The 15,978-nt window shown below is 44.1% G+C and overlaps 2 protein-coding genes across 6 annotated transcripts; both read right to left on the reverse strand.

The window, feature by feature from the left end:
• Positions 1-700: 700 nt before the first annotated feature.
• On the reverse strand, positions 701-12,092 carry PNLDC1 (PARN like ribonuclease domain containing exonuclease 1). 5 transcript variants are annotated; one of them, XM_056488071.1, is made up of 19 exons: positions 11,809-12,080; positions 11,251-11,308; positions 11,075-11,148; positions 10,154-10,187; positions 9,918-10,041; positions 9,224-9,312; positions 8,848-8,954; positions 7,367-7,446; positions 6,452-6,589; positions 5,781-5,850; positions 5,445-5,530; positions 5,226-5,281; positions 4,127-4,191; positions 3,223-3,276; positions 2,965-3,007; positions 2,337-2,436; positions 1,726-1,901; positions 1,462-1,560; positions 701-894 (listed from the first exon to the last, which is right to left on the reverse strand). In XM_056488071.1, the coding sequence occupies exons 1-19, from the start codon at positions 11,960-11,962 to the stop codon at positions 828-830; spliced, it is 1,674 nt and encodes a 557-aa protein (XP_056344046.1). In that variant the 5' UTR covers positions 11,963-12,080; the 3' UTR covers positions 701-827. The 5 variants fall into 5 exon arrangements, with proteins under 5 accessions (XP_056344046.1, XP_056344044.1, XP_056344047.1 ...); XM_056488069.1 differs by having other exon boundaries at positions 4,127-4,194; XM_056488072.1 differs by lacking the exon at positions 3,223-3,276 and having other exon boundaries at positions 710-894; positions 4,127-4,194.
• Positions 12,093-12,863: 771 nt separating this feature from the next.
• MRPL18 (mitochondrial ribosomal protein L18) lies at positions 12,864-15,739 on the reverse strand. The gene is made up of 4 exons (XM_056488322.1): positions 15,597-15,739; positions 14,996-15,176; positions 13,340-13,574; positions 12,864-13,062 (listed from the first exon to the last, which is right to left on the reverse strand). Exons 1-4 carry the CDS (start codon positions 15,646-15,648, stop codon positions 12,991-12,993), a joined length of 540 nt encoding a protein of 179 aa, XP_056344297.1. The 5' UTR covers positions 15,649-15,739; the 3' UTR covers positions 12,864-12,990.
• Positions 15,740-15,978: the final 239 nt, after the last annotated feature.

The following is a 15,978-nucleotide window of genomic DNA, read 5'->3' on the forward strand; positions in this document are numbered from 1 at the left end:
TCCAATTAAGTCTGACTAATGACATCTAGGAACCATTATATGGAAACCCTGGAGCAACAGTTATTTTTAAGAAGAGGAGATTAGTAAGAAAAATCTCTGAAGACCAAACTCCCTGGATTGACAAATACTCCAGCTATATCAAGAGAAACTAATCTACAAAGCATTTGTCATGCTACTTTGGATAAAGGACTGCTCACATGCTGTGCACTAGAAGCAAACAGAAATGTGTGCTGATTCACCTGACCTCTGTATACTCCACAAATTGGAACCTGATAAATTCCACTCATCTGTGTCAAACCTCAGCTATACTGCCACTTAAAATACCAGTGCATGATACTGCACTGACAGCACTGCAAATTACTTACTATTCCCCAGAATCTGTCATGAGCCCATTTTCATTTGGTAAACTGTGACATTTCCCCTGCTTTACAACCAAAGCTAAAAATAGCATCTTTCATTTCCTAACTTCCTGAACTTCATCAGAAATGTGTTTTATGCAGCAAGCACCAGCACTGGGAACAAACTGAGGGTCTGAATAACTGTGAAAAACCTACACAGGACCAAAGTAAGTCAGGCATTGAAACAATCATCTCCCCCTTCAGGAGATGATGCTTTGAGCAGATTATAAAATACTACAAACTGCAAACCAACACACCCCTTTTAAAAAACACGTTTCCAAGAAAACAATTCAAACAGTAATCATAGTTTTGGGGGGGGTTTTGTTCATTTTTTCTCATATTTTATTGCATGAAACAAAACAAATCAGACAAACACAAGAAATAAGGTGAGTGTTCCTCACATCTCATCTCTACAGTAGTCCTTTAGAGTCAACAGCTACGAGCTCGTCCAAGCGCAAAGGCCAAGAGAGACCACAGTGCCACAATGCCAGAGATTCTAAGAGACAAAAGTAATAAAAAGCTGTTAGGCTACTTATATTTATGACTCAATTTTGTGTTTATTAAGCCCTTAGATTCTTATCCGAACCATGTCAAGGCAGAAATTCACCCTTCATGAGGATCGCTGTCACCACCTCACAGAAGGGGTGCACTTTGAATCTCAAATTCTCTCCCACTACCAAGCTTTCAAGTCAGCTGTAGAAAAAAAAACACATCCATCCCACACCTGAGATTCTGCCTTCCTATCATCAGCCTTATTAGACCTGGTGCTACAGCTCATGAAGATTATCACCTCTCTGCTGTGACAGCACATACACAGTTTTGTGCTATCCACGGGGTAACATTCCTGAGTTAACCATGAGTGAGATTAAAATCCAGTCGCCCAGGGCTGAGAGCTCACGAGCAGCCAGTCAGCAAACAAACCTGCTCCAGAGTCCCTTGCTCCTCGGAGGGGCTGGCAGGACGACACTCAAACACGTGGCAGGCTGCTGCTGTGCAGGGCCTCGGACTGGAAAGGAATGCTTCCCCACCCCCGCCGCCCCGCTCCCGTGCTCCCACAACTCACTTCAGCAGGCAGTTCACGCTCGGCGAGTGCCTCCAGTGGCGATAGACGGAGACCTGCAGGTGAGGGTGGTGCCTGTAATCCCGCAGGACCAGCTTGACTCTGCAATGAAAGCACGGCTTGAGCTCAGCCCGCAGGCTGCTTACAGCACCCCACAGCTCAGGGCAGGAATTTCTACCCAAGGGCTGTCACAGAAGAGCGAGGGTGGGACAAAGGCCCGGAGCAGAGGAAGAAAGGAATAAAAATTAAGACTTTCTGATCACTTACTGCTTGTATTTATTGGAGAGCAGAATGAACTGGTTCTTTGAAAGCCGCCTGACATCAAAGCGACAACGAGCTTTAAACTCTTGGTAAATCTGTCTCTCTGTCAGCCCTGGCCAGCCTCGGACATGAACAACCAAGGCAGGGGGATGACGGCAAGGAGCATCTTCCCCAGAAAAATTCTGGAAAATTTAAAATATTGAGATATATTTGAATTAGGAAATACTACAGAGGCACTAGTATTATAATCAGAAAATATTCAGAACATGACAAGTAAATGACAGGCTGTATAATAATGCTTTTGGTGTAGTATTTTTTTTTGCCCCAAGATTCATCTAAATATTGTCATAAAAGCAAACTGTTACAACTACCATGGAGAAACAGCAATGTATATTGGCTAATGCCATCTTACAGAATACCAGCATGAATACATTTTGCAAAGCAGAAATTCAAGTTATTGGCCATTTTAAAAGGTCCATTGAGTCACTTGTATGATGACAATTTCTGCCACAATGAGCCCCACCACCAGTGGATTCCTCTCCTCTAAGGAGGCTACCAAGTAGGCTACTGCCCTATGCACCCCACAAACAGGTCACAGACCTGCAATTCATACGCACAATGCTTGAAACGCCACCTCGGATGAAATTCACTTTGTTCACATGCTCAGCTAACACGGTGAGATACTGTGAGAAAGAAGGCTCAGCCTCCACTGCATCACTAAATCAGAAAACAAAAGAGAATAAAGTTTTGTTTCTCCAGTGATGCACTGCTTCACAGTGTCAAGCTCTTCAACTAGTGACAGAAGAGATATTTCAGATCTTAGTATCTTCCTACAGAAGTCAAAAAGCTGCAAGAAAAGGGAAGGGAACTTAAGTGAAGGCAGTGATTCACAGAGATTTCAAAAATGGAAACTAATGGAAAATTATTTGACCCTTACCCAAGTGAACTGAACTTGAGAGAGCTTGTTCAAGAACAAAGAAGTCACAATGTCATTTCCCAACCTCTGAGTATCACATGGCCTCTGATTTCATTTTTAAAATGTCAGCTTTGACATAAAACTACTACTTTCAGATTTATAAAATATAAATCTAATTAGAACATGACATTTCCAATAACACTTCCTTTTGTCCAAAAGGAAGGCCAGCCTGCGAAACAAAAAGTCAGCCAGAGCAAATGGAAGGCTGTTTTCCATAGGAAAACTTCCCATGTAATGCAATTTTCAGTCAACACTTCAACATTACTCACTCTGTGGATCTGCACAGTAGCAAATGAGCTGACATCAGAAGAACTAGAGAAAGGAATAATGAGGTGGCATTAGAAGAAAGCTAGAGAAACACAGCTAAATACATAGAAAGCAAAAATGCATTGAAGTGCAGCTAAGTTACTAAGAGCAACAGACTATATATAAACAAATATTTCTTAGCATCAAATAGATCTAGAGAGAAGGAAAAGATTGCCAAATCCCAACACTACTTCTGAAGGAGTTTTTAAGAAGCATTTTACCTGAACCACAGAGAAATGCATCATAGCCTGCCTCATGAGGAGATTTCTTCTCAGCTGTAAGTGTCCAACAAAATCAAGAAGTAGTAAACACATCTAGCATGCTGTGAAAACTACTACACTGCAGAATCCTGATTCATAAGATCCATTATTCTGGACGTTCTTTTCCCCGTCCCCTCAGCTCTGTTTCCTTGCTCACCCTGAAAACTTTACACTTAGTAAAAAGTCTGTGCTTCTAGCATGCATTTTAAAACAACACCAAAAAAGAAGCAGCAGTTACATGAATCTCTGAAAAGCTTAGCAAAATGCACATTAAAAAATTTTAACTTTTATGAAAGTCTAAACCAAATTGTGTTGTCTATGTTATTGATGGTATGGGAACTTTTTCAAAACACAGAATGCCCTATGCTGCAGGACACAATGCTGCCAGGGGAAGCTAAAAAACATCTCAGTCAGTATTACACCATGTCCTGGACACAACCTCCTGCACAGGCATCACTAACCCTGCACACCATACATCGAGCCACTGTTACTTCACCGTTAGCTCCTTCTACTCCTTCTACTTTTCCTTCTAAGACAGCTGTTTCCTACATCCCCTTGCTCCTTCCAAGGGCTCCTGACTCTTCACAACCCAAGTCAGGTTCTGTTCAGCCCAATATAGTGTAAATGCTGTCTGTACCAGCAGCATGAGGCAAACCTGCCCTGCATTACCCTCAGCAGCTACCAGGGACATGCAGAACACACATCTCTGGGAGCCCAGGATTTGGGTCTGGACAAAAATGTGTACCAGCAGCTCTGGGCAAATTCAGCAGACCCACTGGCATTCCCTCATGCTTTGCATGTAGTTACCCACTGGGTACAACAAACCTCTTTTGATCTGACTGTAAAGATTTGCTTAAGAACGTACCGTATCTCGAGCAGCCACTGGCAAGAGCTATAACAGGGCACGGTGGACCTTTGGGATTTAGGTTGCTGCTGAAGACAAGTGGATGTGTGAGATTTTTGTCTTTCCTCAGTATAATAGAGAAAAATTACTGTTCTCTAGTGACCTGTAGCTTCATTTCAGAAAAAGCTACTTGAGACTTTAAAATTAACTTTGGTAGGCCTCTAAGAAAAGGCCAAAATATTTAAATGAGTAATATCTACCAGTTTTCTTCTTGAAAACTAACTCCTAAATACTTCCTTAGTTTCTTCCATAACTCAAAACTAATAAGCAGAAAATCTGTTCTAATTGCATATTAAAAAAAATATGTGAGCAGAACTAAAACTGCAGGGAAAGAGGTTGACTAGATGGTTCTATTTGAATGGGGAGCCCTGGAGGATAAACAGATTCCCCTGGAATGACTGAAATAAAAGAAAGAACAATCAAGCAGAATATGCAGTGTGAAACTGCTAATAAACAAACCCTCAGAATCCCAGTACTGTTTGTAAAAAAATATTAATTTTGCATCTCCTTCTTGGGACTAGGGGGTAATGGGAAACAGGCAAAATTTTCCTTTCCTTAGCAAAATTGACGTGGAAAAAATTATTTCACAAAAGAAGTGTGAAGTAAGTCTCCTACCACATCATGACTAAGCTCATGAGATACAACATCTACTCGTGCTCCATTTGAACATGGTCTTTAGTTAATGCTTTGGGCTCAGTGCAGTCCTCTCTCAGCACAGGCATTTGAAATTAGGATGCAATTTCACCAAGAACTGAATCTTTCTCATTTCAGAACATGACTTAAGCAACATTTCTCAGGCTGTGTATACAGCTGTATGCAAACCCAATTTGTGACCAATTAAATAATGGTGATTCAATGTGACAAGTGACTCAGAACAAATAATTTACTACACAATTCTTTATAAGAAACATGTGCAAATCCTTTGCTCTTAAATTTAGAAAGATGAGGATCCAGTTGAAAAACATTTGAGGGAAGTATGAGCATGGGAAATGGCTGACTGTGAAGTATCTTTCCAAAGAAGACACAGGGATGGCTGAAAGTTCTATTGGCCACCACTTACCTGCACAAAGCTGCATGCACCTCAAAAAGACTAGATACTCGAGGAAACAGACGTTTCTATAAAAGAAGAATGTATTAGAAAACCAACCATGACAGACCTTATGGTGAGTTCAATTACTTGCATTGCCAATTTGTTAAATGAGATCTAAAATCAGAACTTCCCAAGGCAACACTGAGAACTGGTTGCAGTTCTGTTATTATCACAGGGTACTCATCTCACCTTCTGCACAGATTTTATTACAGTTTTGGTGTCTATGATGACAGGAAACAGGTTGTGAATGTTCCTTTTAAACTCCTCATAGCTTTCTGAAAGCAAAGCACATGTGGAGAAAGACATCAGGAAAAGGGAAAATCCAATGGAATTGCAAAGTAATAGGGAAGAGAAGTGACAGCAGACAACAATGCCCTCTCCAGCATTTAGAACTCAGAAGAGGCAACCAGCCCTGCTGCTTGCTAAGCCCTGCAGGTATCTGTGGTGGCAAATGGCCACTGGACCTCCTGTTCCACCCCCAGTGCAAAGGCAGCAGCCTGGGACAGCAGCTACATACAGCAGTACCTGGGAGGGGCCTGTAGAACTTGTCGTGAAGATGCATAAGGTCCATAAGCATGTTGTGTCCCACCAGGGGCTAAGGAGGAATATAAACATAACAGCCCATTGAAGCACATTTCTGAAGAGAGCTCAGAGATAAATAACACAGGCACACTCAACAGCTGTAACCCTTTCCTCCAGCAGACAACATCCACACATGCTTGCACAGGAGTCATTCAGGCTGCAAGGCTCACAACAGGACTACTGCCTGCAGGAAATCAGACTTGTGAACTCTCTGAGAGAGTACTGTCTCAGCAGCATTCTATTTCAAGTGGACCTAAGGAGCTAAGTGGATTCTCTGTTCAGCTGAACAAGGTTCCAGCCATCAGATTTATATGCTCACTCATAAGGGTAGGGACGGTCTTTGCTGCACATCACCCATAGTCCTCTAAAGCTGAAATCCATTTGATAAGCTGCAGACAGAATGTAAGAATTTCCACACAGATTCAGATCAATGGTCCACATGGTCCAATAAACTGGTCTGTCGCATGCTGAAAAGCACAGCTTGCCCAAAAGGCAAGAATCTGCTCAGCTTTCTTAGATGTGATTCAAGCTGTAACACCAGGATTTTTAGTATTGTATTTAACAAAGCAAAATTAAAAAGAGATGAAAATGAGAGTAGGGTTAAGGCATTTTACCTTTCTGGCTTTAACAAGTATTAGGAAGAGGTTGGTAAAGCCCCGGGCAGACAGGAGAATGAGCTTTTTCTTACAATGGTCATAAGAAGAGTTCTCCAGAAGAATCCGTTGCTGTGGATTCACTTTTTTCACCATTACCTGAAAAGAACAGTCACTGAGTATCTCAGCCTCCCCTGTTAGTTGTATGTATGTTGCTTACTGGGGTTCAGCAATGCTGAGGTCAAGTTCAGCTTCAAGGCATTGAAGGACAGAAAAACTGCATCCATCCCCTGTGACGTTGGGACTGTCTCACTTCTATACGGAGATCAGTGCTCCAGTTACTAAACAGGCCTGCTCAAAGTGAGTCTTTATTGTGCTTCTCTACTTAAAAGTATGATTCCTACCAAAGGATTTTATTGAGCACAAATTAACCTAATTCAATTTAACTTGATACCAATATGGTAAGTTCACGGTACCAAAAAACCCAGAAACAAACAGCAATCATATAATCTGAGTCCCCAAAGGCAATGCTTCAGAGAAGGCTGGGTAAATCTGATATTCTGGGGACATTGGTTATCAGACCAGAGTAGGACTAAGGCAAAAAAAAAAAAAAAAAAAAAAGAGGAGGTATTGAAGGAGGAACTTAATAAAGTCTGAAGACACAGGGAGGGTGCCTCCAGAAGTGCTCCAAGGACATGAACTTCCACTGAAAGGGATTTTGGGGCTACAGGACAAACAGAAACCAGAGTTGCTTGGTTTTCTGTATCCCTTTTCTTAGTATCCCAAAGGAATCAATATTTCCTTTGTCATTGTATTCTCCTCCTCCTCGACCCTATCATTAAAAGTACAAGGAACATTTCAAAGTCCCTTCAAGAATGCGAGTCCTGTATGTCCAGAGAGAAATCCTCTTTCCAAAATGTCCACATTCCATCTCACCTTCTTGTCTCCAAGAGGCTCTGTCCAAACATTTTTGAGAGCCTGCCTCAGAACCAGCTGAACTTCAAGCAAATGATAGCCTATGACACAAAAAAATAAAAAAGGCAGTAAAACTTCAGAGGTGTAGACAAGCCTATTAAGGAAAACACAATCATCATTCACATCATTCTTCTAGACAGATGGACTGACCACATGTTTCTTCCACAACATATACAACATACAGAAAATATTCCTCAACATATGATCCTGGTACATTACCATACACAATGACAGAAAGAAAACAAAACAAAAAACAGACACACATACACACACACAAAAAAAAAAACCAAAAAAAAAAAAAAAAAAAAACCAAAAAAAACAAACCAGCAATAACCACAAACCCACAGAAATAAACAAAACACACAAAAAAAAACCCAAAAATTACATGGAAAATTTCAGGCAAATGAGCTTTAGTAAGGACATGGAGGAAAAGACTAAAAGACTGAAGAGAGAGGAGGCTACCACTCTGAAGAAGATGCGCTCAGTTTCAGTTTCAGAGCAACAGACCCAGAAGCCAAGCACACAAAGGGCACCAATGCGTTTTCCTCCACAGCTGATAAGGATCTAACCCAGTCCTCTTCTGAATAGCATTAAAAAAGACACCTGAATCAGTCTTCTTGCTTACTTAAATAAATGTCTTTCTTATTACAGGTGCTCACCAGTGCCAGACTATTAAAATATCAGTACCATATCTAGCTGACAAAGCAGATAAAAAGCACAGCACAGTCTCCAGCCCTCCTATTGCATCCTCTGCAAAAAAAGTCAACAGACAAAGCCTTGAATACTCTGTTCTTCCTAACCTTTTCTATATTTTATTCCCTGACGTAGAAGATTAAGTTTTCGGTTCTGTGCGTAAACCTACAAATTATTCCCTGCAAAAATTCCCTGTTCTTCAAGTCAGCACAGAAATTTCTCAGCTCTACTATGGTGCTACCAAAACCTAACATGGGGGGTAAGTGACCTGTTTATTCCCACTGGCATATATGTATCTCCATGGGGCTCCATGTTTCTCCACATGAGAGGGACTAAACTCTCAAAGGAGGGGAAGAAAATAAACAAAAAAACCACATCACCTAAGATTTAAAACATGTAAAATGTTATCCTGATTCAGAGTAACTACAAATTCTCCAGTTGCTGCCCAGAAGAAGCACAAAATGTAAGTCAATTACCACAAAATATTCTCCAAGCATCCAGACATCCATTTCTGCTTCAGAAAGACCCATCACCCCAACAGAGCAAAAAAGCAGAGCCCAGAGATTAACTCCCAACAGGAGTTCAAGTATAAACTGGGGTAAAGAGTTGTAAAGGCAGGATGGGCACTGGTGCCTTCCCTCTCAATACAGCAAATTAACAGAAGAAAATACAGTTATTGCCCCAGAGGTTCACAAGAAATGATGAAGCCGCTCAGAGTCCACAGATGCCTAAGAGGCACTGTTTCATACCATTCAAATCCTGCAGAATCATAGTATCCTCTTCTTTTGCTGCAGTTATCCAAGAGGTCACTTCATCAATAGCTTTCTTCAGGACATCCCTGTCTGCACAGCTAGTGCTGGATGAGGGAAAAGGGATAGTGTGAGAAAAGCTCTTTACAGGTGAAGCCTTGTGCTTTACTGTAGGAATGCAAAAGCTTCACTTCCCAGCATGTACCCAGTTCTTCACATAATATCCTGTGATCTCAATCTTCCTTCAGACACCATGTCATGCTGGAACAGCTCGCAGCAAGGTGTTCACACCAACAGGTTTCAGTATTTCTACAAAATGTGATCTGAGTGATGCTGAACACTGTACTGAGGAGTCACCTCTCTGAAAAGTGCTCACCTGCAGACTTTCCAGGTACCAGCTAAGAGGCGCTGCCTAAGGATCTTCTCCTGTACCTCATTCATGTATGGGATTCCATCTTTGAGGAACTGAGGGGAGAGAAAATGCCAGGTTGGTTACATTCCCCTGGATTTTCTCACAGCACATTAGAGAATTAGCAGGTTAGTCAGGACAAACAAACTGTAGGCAATCCAACTGGTATGGAGGAAAGGATGTTTGCCAACTGTAATAAATTTTTTCGCTTTTCTTTTACCTTTCCTTTAACAAGATGCTTCCAAGAGTCAAGAAGAGAGATGCTTCCTGCCCAGAATTGCAAAACAGTACTCTTATGGGGAGTCTGAACAGAGTCTGAATTTAATGAGAAATGTGGCAATACATGGGATGCTGGTAAACTGATACTTCTGCACCTTCATGAATAGTAAAGACACCCACCAAGGTCTGTTTAGTAAATCCTTATCTCACCAGAGGTAGGTTTTGGGGGCCTTTTCGAGGCAGAAGAATTTGTCTGAGGCTGCCAAGAATGTGGTTATTGCCTTTACATTAGTTCAGAAAAAACAGCACTCACTATCTCTGTTGATAATGAACTGCAGGATGCATTCATACTTTAGAAACTTAACATTTAGGCATATAATCTGATTTCTTCTGCAGTTGCACAGATTTCCTCTGTTCTGCATTTCTGGCAGAGATTACATACCTTGTTGAAGTCAAAGCCATAGTGAGACAGAAACTGAATACTAGATGCAGAGAGGGTGAATTCGACATCTCTTATTCCCAGTGTTGAGGGAAAGAGAAAAAAGTTGTATGAATGCACCACATACCTAAAATGAAAATAAAAATATCTCTAGAAGACAATTACAAGAAATAACTCTGCCCAAAGTGAATTATGCATAAAAAATCCTCATTGTAACAGAAAACCGCTTTTTTACTTACTTGTTTGAATTTTCTTTTGAGAATATTGCCAGTCCTGCAAGAAAGAAACCTCTGTTGAGATGGCAGCGTTTAGCTGGATGTCTATAGACAATGTGCAAATTAGATGAGGGATGTGGGGAACCCCTCAAGAAATACATGTTTTCCATTCACAAATGTCACTATGTCAATCCTAGCAGCAACTGCCAGGCCACTCCCTGGATTCCTGAGAGCTGAAAGGGACAAGCTTTCACTGCTATGTGGGAAAAGGAGTCAAATCTGAATTAAATAACAAATAGACTGAGCAATGGGCAAGAGATGAGATGGTGATGAGTCTCTGAATGTGCATACACAGATGAGTTTGTGGGTCCAACTACTCCACAATAATGTTTGGAACAAGCTGGGCACCAGAGAGGACTGAAATATGGGTTTTACTTCTCAGGTTCTTTTTTTAGGGAAAAAGCACATTAAGATCTTACATACCCCAAGATTTCGAACAATATTTCAAACTGTTTTTGAGCTGGCTTCTTGACTCCTTGACTGGTTCTAAACTGTCAATAGCTCTCCTCCAGAGGGCCCTTCTCATGCTGATTTATTATTTTAGGAATAACAGAAATAGCAGACTTCATTTTCCTCATAGTCCCCTTACTCATAATGCACTGTATCAAATGACACTGCTTTGAACAGGAGCTGCCGTCATATGCTTGCATCCTCTGATTTAAAAGCCTTGTATTTTTAACTGTGACCTTTAAATATGGTCAACTTTAGACCAGTAAAAACTATACAGGCCACCTGACTTTACATTATTTATTAAAAAGCTGATAATGTTAAACATCAGAGGGGGAAAAAGAAACCCAAGAAGAAAACGTCTCCGGAATGAGTGAATAAAGGCCAGTTACCTGCACAAGCTGGGGAAAACTCTTTCCGTGTCAGACCCACACTTACCAAGCTGAACAGGAGTGAAGTGCTGAACGCTCTGCCTGGCCTTCACATACCGCTCTGCAGGGGAGTCAAACAGGCTGGGAGCAAAACCGGAATGGGGAAAGGAGAGCAGACACGTGAAGGGCTGATATGCACAGGGCTAGAGCAACAAGTCTCCCTCACATTTCCATTGGTTTTACCTGGGTTCGTTGTTTTGTAGGGAAGTTGAATGCAAACCAGTAAATTCCATATCAAGGGCTGTTGAGATGAAAACAACACAAGAGAATCTGAAATTTGAGGCATGCGCTTCAGCAGCACCAGGATGGGAGTCTCTCAAACACTCCATTTCACCCTAACCTTTGTCAAACCGCATGAAGCAGACTCAAGAGGAAAAGCTGTGGGGCTGACACCTCCATCTGCCTCATTCCTGCGGCAGGACGAGGCAGGGCTCTCCGCCCCGTCCCTCAGGAGGGGCCTGCCTCACCCTGCGCTGTGTTCGTGCCCCCACCCCGAACCCCTAACACCCCGGGCCCCCAGCCCAGGCCAGCACCGCAGTCGGGGTTCCCTTCCCAGCCTCTGCTGCCTGTTTGAACCCCGCGCCTCAGCGCTCGCTGTTGTGGGCGCAGCAGCGCCATTACGGGCTGCAGTGCCCCTCAGTGCCCGGGTCCCCACTTCGGGCAGGGGCCAGCCGCCCCTCTGCCGGCCGGACGGGGCCCGAGGGCAGCACTGCGGACGGACGAGACGCCCCAGACGCTCACCCACGAAGGCGGCTCGGAGGATGCGGCGCCTGAGGCGCGGCAGGCAGCGGGCAAAGTTCTCGGCGCCCACCTCCATCGCTGCCCTCCCACGGCCCGGCCCGGCCCGGCCCGGCGCGCCTGCGTGCCCGGCGCTGCCCCGCGGGGCGGGCCCCATCCGCAGCACGGGATGGGACAGGCAGCGCCGCGGGAGCTCCCCGCGGGAGCCAAGGGCTGCGAGGGCTGGGCTGGAAACTGGAGAGGCTGCGAAGCCGCACGGCACAGCCCGCGCTCACAGGGAGCGCAGGGGCAGCTCCTACTGCCGAAAATGCAGATCGCACAGAGGCCGTCACTGTCCGACAGTTACTGTTATGAACCAACAACTAAGTAAAAATGCAGTACAACAGTGTTTTTTTTCATGACGTCAATATTTGATACAGATGCCAGAACCGGGCCGGGCTCACCCCGCACGCTTCTCGAGGCAGCAGGTACAGCACCGGGACACAGTGCAGGGGTTGCACTGGCCAGGCTGGCCTCCCTGAACCTGCCTGTCAGAGGGGCTCCCTCCGACAAACAGCACACTCTGGGGATTTCACAGCCTGGTCGTACTCGGGAGCTCTGCGGAGCCGTCAGGCAGAGACGCTGACAGCACCAGCCTGTGCCAAGCAGCAGGCAGACACACAAGGGGAGAATGGAGCTTCTTATTCCCTACAGCAAACATCTGTGCAGCTCCCCTCCTAGAACTACCCATGTGGTTAAGCAGTTGGAATCTCAGGATTACAAGAGGTGCAAAGATGAGTCAGTGGGAGTTTAATCTTTTCACGAGGATTTGTGCATTACTTTATCACAGTTCTAAACATTCATGTAATGACGACACTTTGCTAGGTTAGACTGGCAGTGTACAGGGATGAAGTATCAAAGCATTACCAGAGTTCAGCCTGGAACAAACAATCAAATATTAAAAATGAAATATATTTTTATAGCGTTGTATTATTAATAAATTCTGTCAACCAGAACAATGGTAAGTTTATTCTAGCTTTAAAGGTGTTGATCATTTTAGAATAAAGAATATGACACACTTCTATCAATTTGAAAATATTTTATTATAAGATGACACATTCAGACTTTTTCCAGCTCTGGACCTTCCCTCAAAGAGCTAAAGAAGTGATCTTTGTTCCTTGGAAAGTCTTCCCAAAGGTCTCCATTTTACCGGTAGATTCTTTGTGGCTCACGCAGAACGACACCACCCTCCTCCATAGCTTTCTCAAATTCCTGAATCTTGTTTAAAAGACAGACAGAAATAAATACAAAAAATAGATGCAAAAAAGAAAAAAAGCCAGCAGGACTTAAATATCAGTGGGGATATGTTATATGGAGGGGCAGAGGTTAACAGCCTCACAGAAGTGTAATACCAGGAACTGCAGCTTGTCAAAGCTGCCCTTCTGAGTGTTGCAAGGAGGCATTGTCAAGCCACATAAGAAAATGAATGGTGAGAAGTAAAACTGATGCCTAAAAAGGAAGAAAGGGCCAAAGGAATAAGGAGATGGGTACTTGCCGAGTCACAACGGTGTTCCCAGGGGATAATGGCTTTAAAATTCACAAAGTTGATTCCTGCTTCCAAACAGCGCTGTGCCATCACACGGCCAAGGTTTTTGCATGCAGCTACTCCCTTGGGACTGTACAAGTGTCTCTTTATGGCCCACTCTCGGGTAGAGGCAGATACCACAACATCCCCGTTGGAGCGCTCGACAAAGGCTTCTACGTAATGCTGTGTCCGCTCAAGCCGCAATCTGAGCACGGGAAAGAAATAAGAGGAGATTAAAGCGTCTTTTCCAGAGAAAATGGTCAAATGCTTAAATTACTCCCTTTATGAAATAAAATTGAATGTATTAATACATATTACATTACATTACATTGTATGTTTTGCTTATCAAGACAAAATAGGACTCATGTTGCGAGGAAAGGGTTAAAGTGGAATAGTGGTGAGGAGGATTCATTCAAGTGACCTTGCAGCTGGGAATGCCAAGGCCTGGAGAATAACATTGTGGGAAACCGCATGTATTATGCCTACTGCTGTTTATCCTCTGTTTTGAGAAGTTAGAATCTCTGTGCAGAAAGAGCACAGGTGTTTGAAGAGCCTTGGAGGCTCTCTCATGGATGTGCTTGAGCTCCCTGTTCTGACAGACAGAAGATCAAAGTTCAGAGATCATGAAAAGCACAGGGGAGACCACAGCATGATGGCAAACCTAAATGTCCCTAATAAATGGGTGCCAACAGCAGGCTCACCACCTGCACAGACTGGCTGTGTGTCTCCACCTCAGTGCTGTTTTGGGATCCTTCAGTTAGCAAGGTAATGAAATAAATGCACTCTTTTCATTTCAGCAAATTCCAGTAGTTTTATGGTCGTTACAGATGCTTGCCTGTGTCAACTCACACAATTCCTATTACTAGCTCAGAAGAGTGAAATTCCAAGAGCAGCTTTTCATCAGTTACTCAAGGCCACAGTCCTACGTTGCCACAGATCAGCACCCACTCCAAACCATGCACTGTACAGCTGCACAGCATGGAATAGATAGGTATGAGGGGAACTGCTCCAACAGAAATGGAGCTTTAGGGTCACTATGCAGTCCCTTAAAAGCTTGAGCTGACACAGCAGGTAACAACTTGTTAAGATCTGCAAGTGGTCAGAAGGTACCTCAAAAGCCTCCACACATAACAGTAGAATATTTATTAGGAGCAAGTATTTCTGATTGTATGAATGAACTGTATGGTGTTCTCCCCGCAAGAACAAGATAAAGAGTTTGAAATGCCAGCCTAAAATGAACTTATTTTCTAGAGGACAAGTAAATTAAAACAAAACAAAACCCTCAAACCTGAAACAACCCCAAACAGACTATTATGGTGCCTCAAATAAAACCATGAAGCATGGTAAGCACCAGAGTGAGAGAATCCCAAGTTAAAAAGCTGTTGCTTAAGCAACATTACTGTTGTCTTAACAATAGATGGAAAAATCTTGACCACATATGCTTTCATGTACTACTAGTCCACTCTTATCTGAGCACAGAAGGTGCCTGCTGATTAAGAAGCACTAACGTGCTAACTGATTCAGCAACCCAAAACACACATTTTGTATATGGGTTTCTGGGGTTCGTTTATTGGGTTTTTTTTTTTTTTTGGAGTCTTCATTTCTGGCAGTAACTTCCTGACTCACCTGTGCCAGAACTCACGCTTTGGCCATGTTGTCTTCCAGCCACGCTCCTTCCTAGCCAGGGCCATCTGCTCCAAGTTCCGAGGGTTTCTGTTAGTGAAGTTTGGGGCAACAACCTCATTTTCACTTGTGTCCACTTCAGTCTCAGTTTTGAGATTGGCTGTAGTTGATGCAAAACGAAGACCTTGGGGGGGAGAGCAGACAAAAAACCACCAAAGATTAAAAAAACACGTGGTGCAGACAACAATGGATATAGCACAGAATAACACAGCTTACAGAAGACAGCAGGGCAGAATCATCTTGCTTTTATTTTTTAAGCACTTAACAAATGAATGACAAGACCTCAACCTGTCTCCCCAATTTATGACGTGAACTGCAAGTATAATAACGCCGTTTGTAAACTCACGTGTTACTAGGAGATCCCTAGGACCAAAGCTTTACAAAACACTGAAAGCGAAGTACACAAGGAACCAGAGACAGCGCTACCAAATAACAAGGTATAAACCCTTCATCCTTGGCACAGCAGCACCGCCGGACGGCCCCGGGAGCACGGGGGCCGCGGAGCCGCCGCCGGGAAGGGCCGGCACGGGAGCCCTGGGCTTACCCGCCGCACGGAGCCCGCCGGCCGCCAGCCGCAGGCGGCCGCTCAGCGCCATGGGGAGCCGGGCCCGCCGAGCCCGCCCTGCGCTCAGGGACAGCCGGGCGCCGCCATGCCGAGGGCGGCGCTTCCCGCGGAGTTCCGGCCGCCGCCGGCGGGGCAGCGGAAGCGCCGAGCGCGGCCCCGCTCCCGCCCCGCCGGCTGAGCCGCCCAGCGCCGGCTCGGGAAAGGGGCCTGCTGGGTGGCGTCTCACAAAACAGATCAGAAACACTGCCCCAACTCGGGGGATCATCTTTTAACTTTCCCCCTGGAAAAAGGGCTTTAGGAAATGCCGGCCTCCAGAGACTGGGTCGGCTTTTCCGGGCACGGGTGTAAGGAAGAGGGAGCA

This window comes from Oenanthe melanoleuca, chromosome 3, assembly GCF_029582105.1.
Source record: "Oenanthe melanoleuca isolate GR-GAL-2019-014 chromosome 3, OMel1.0, whole genome shotgun sequence".
Lineage (NCBI taxonomy): Eukaryota > Metazoa > Chordata > Aves > Passeriformes > Muscicapidae > Oenanthe > Oenanthe melanoleuca.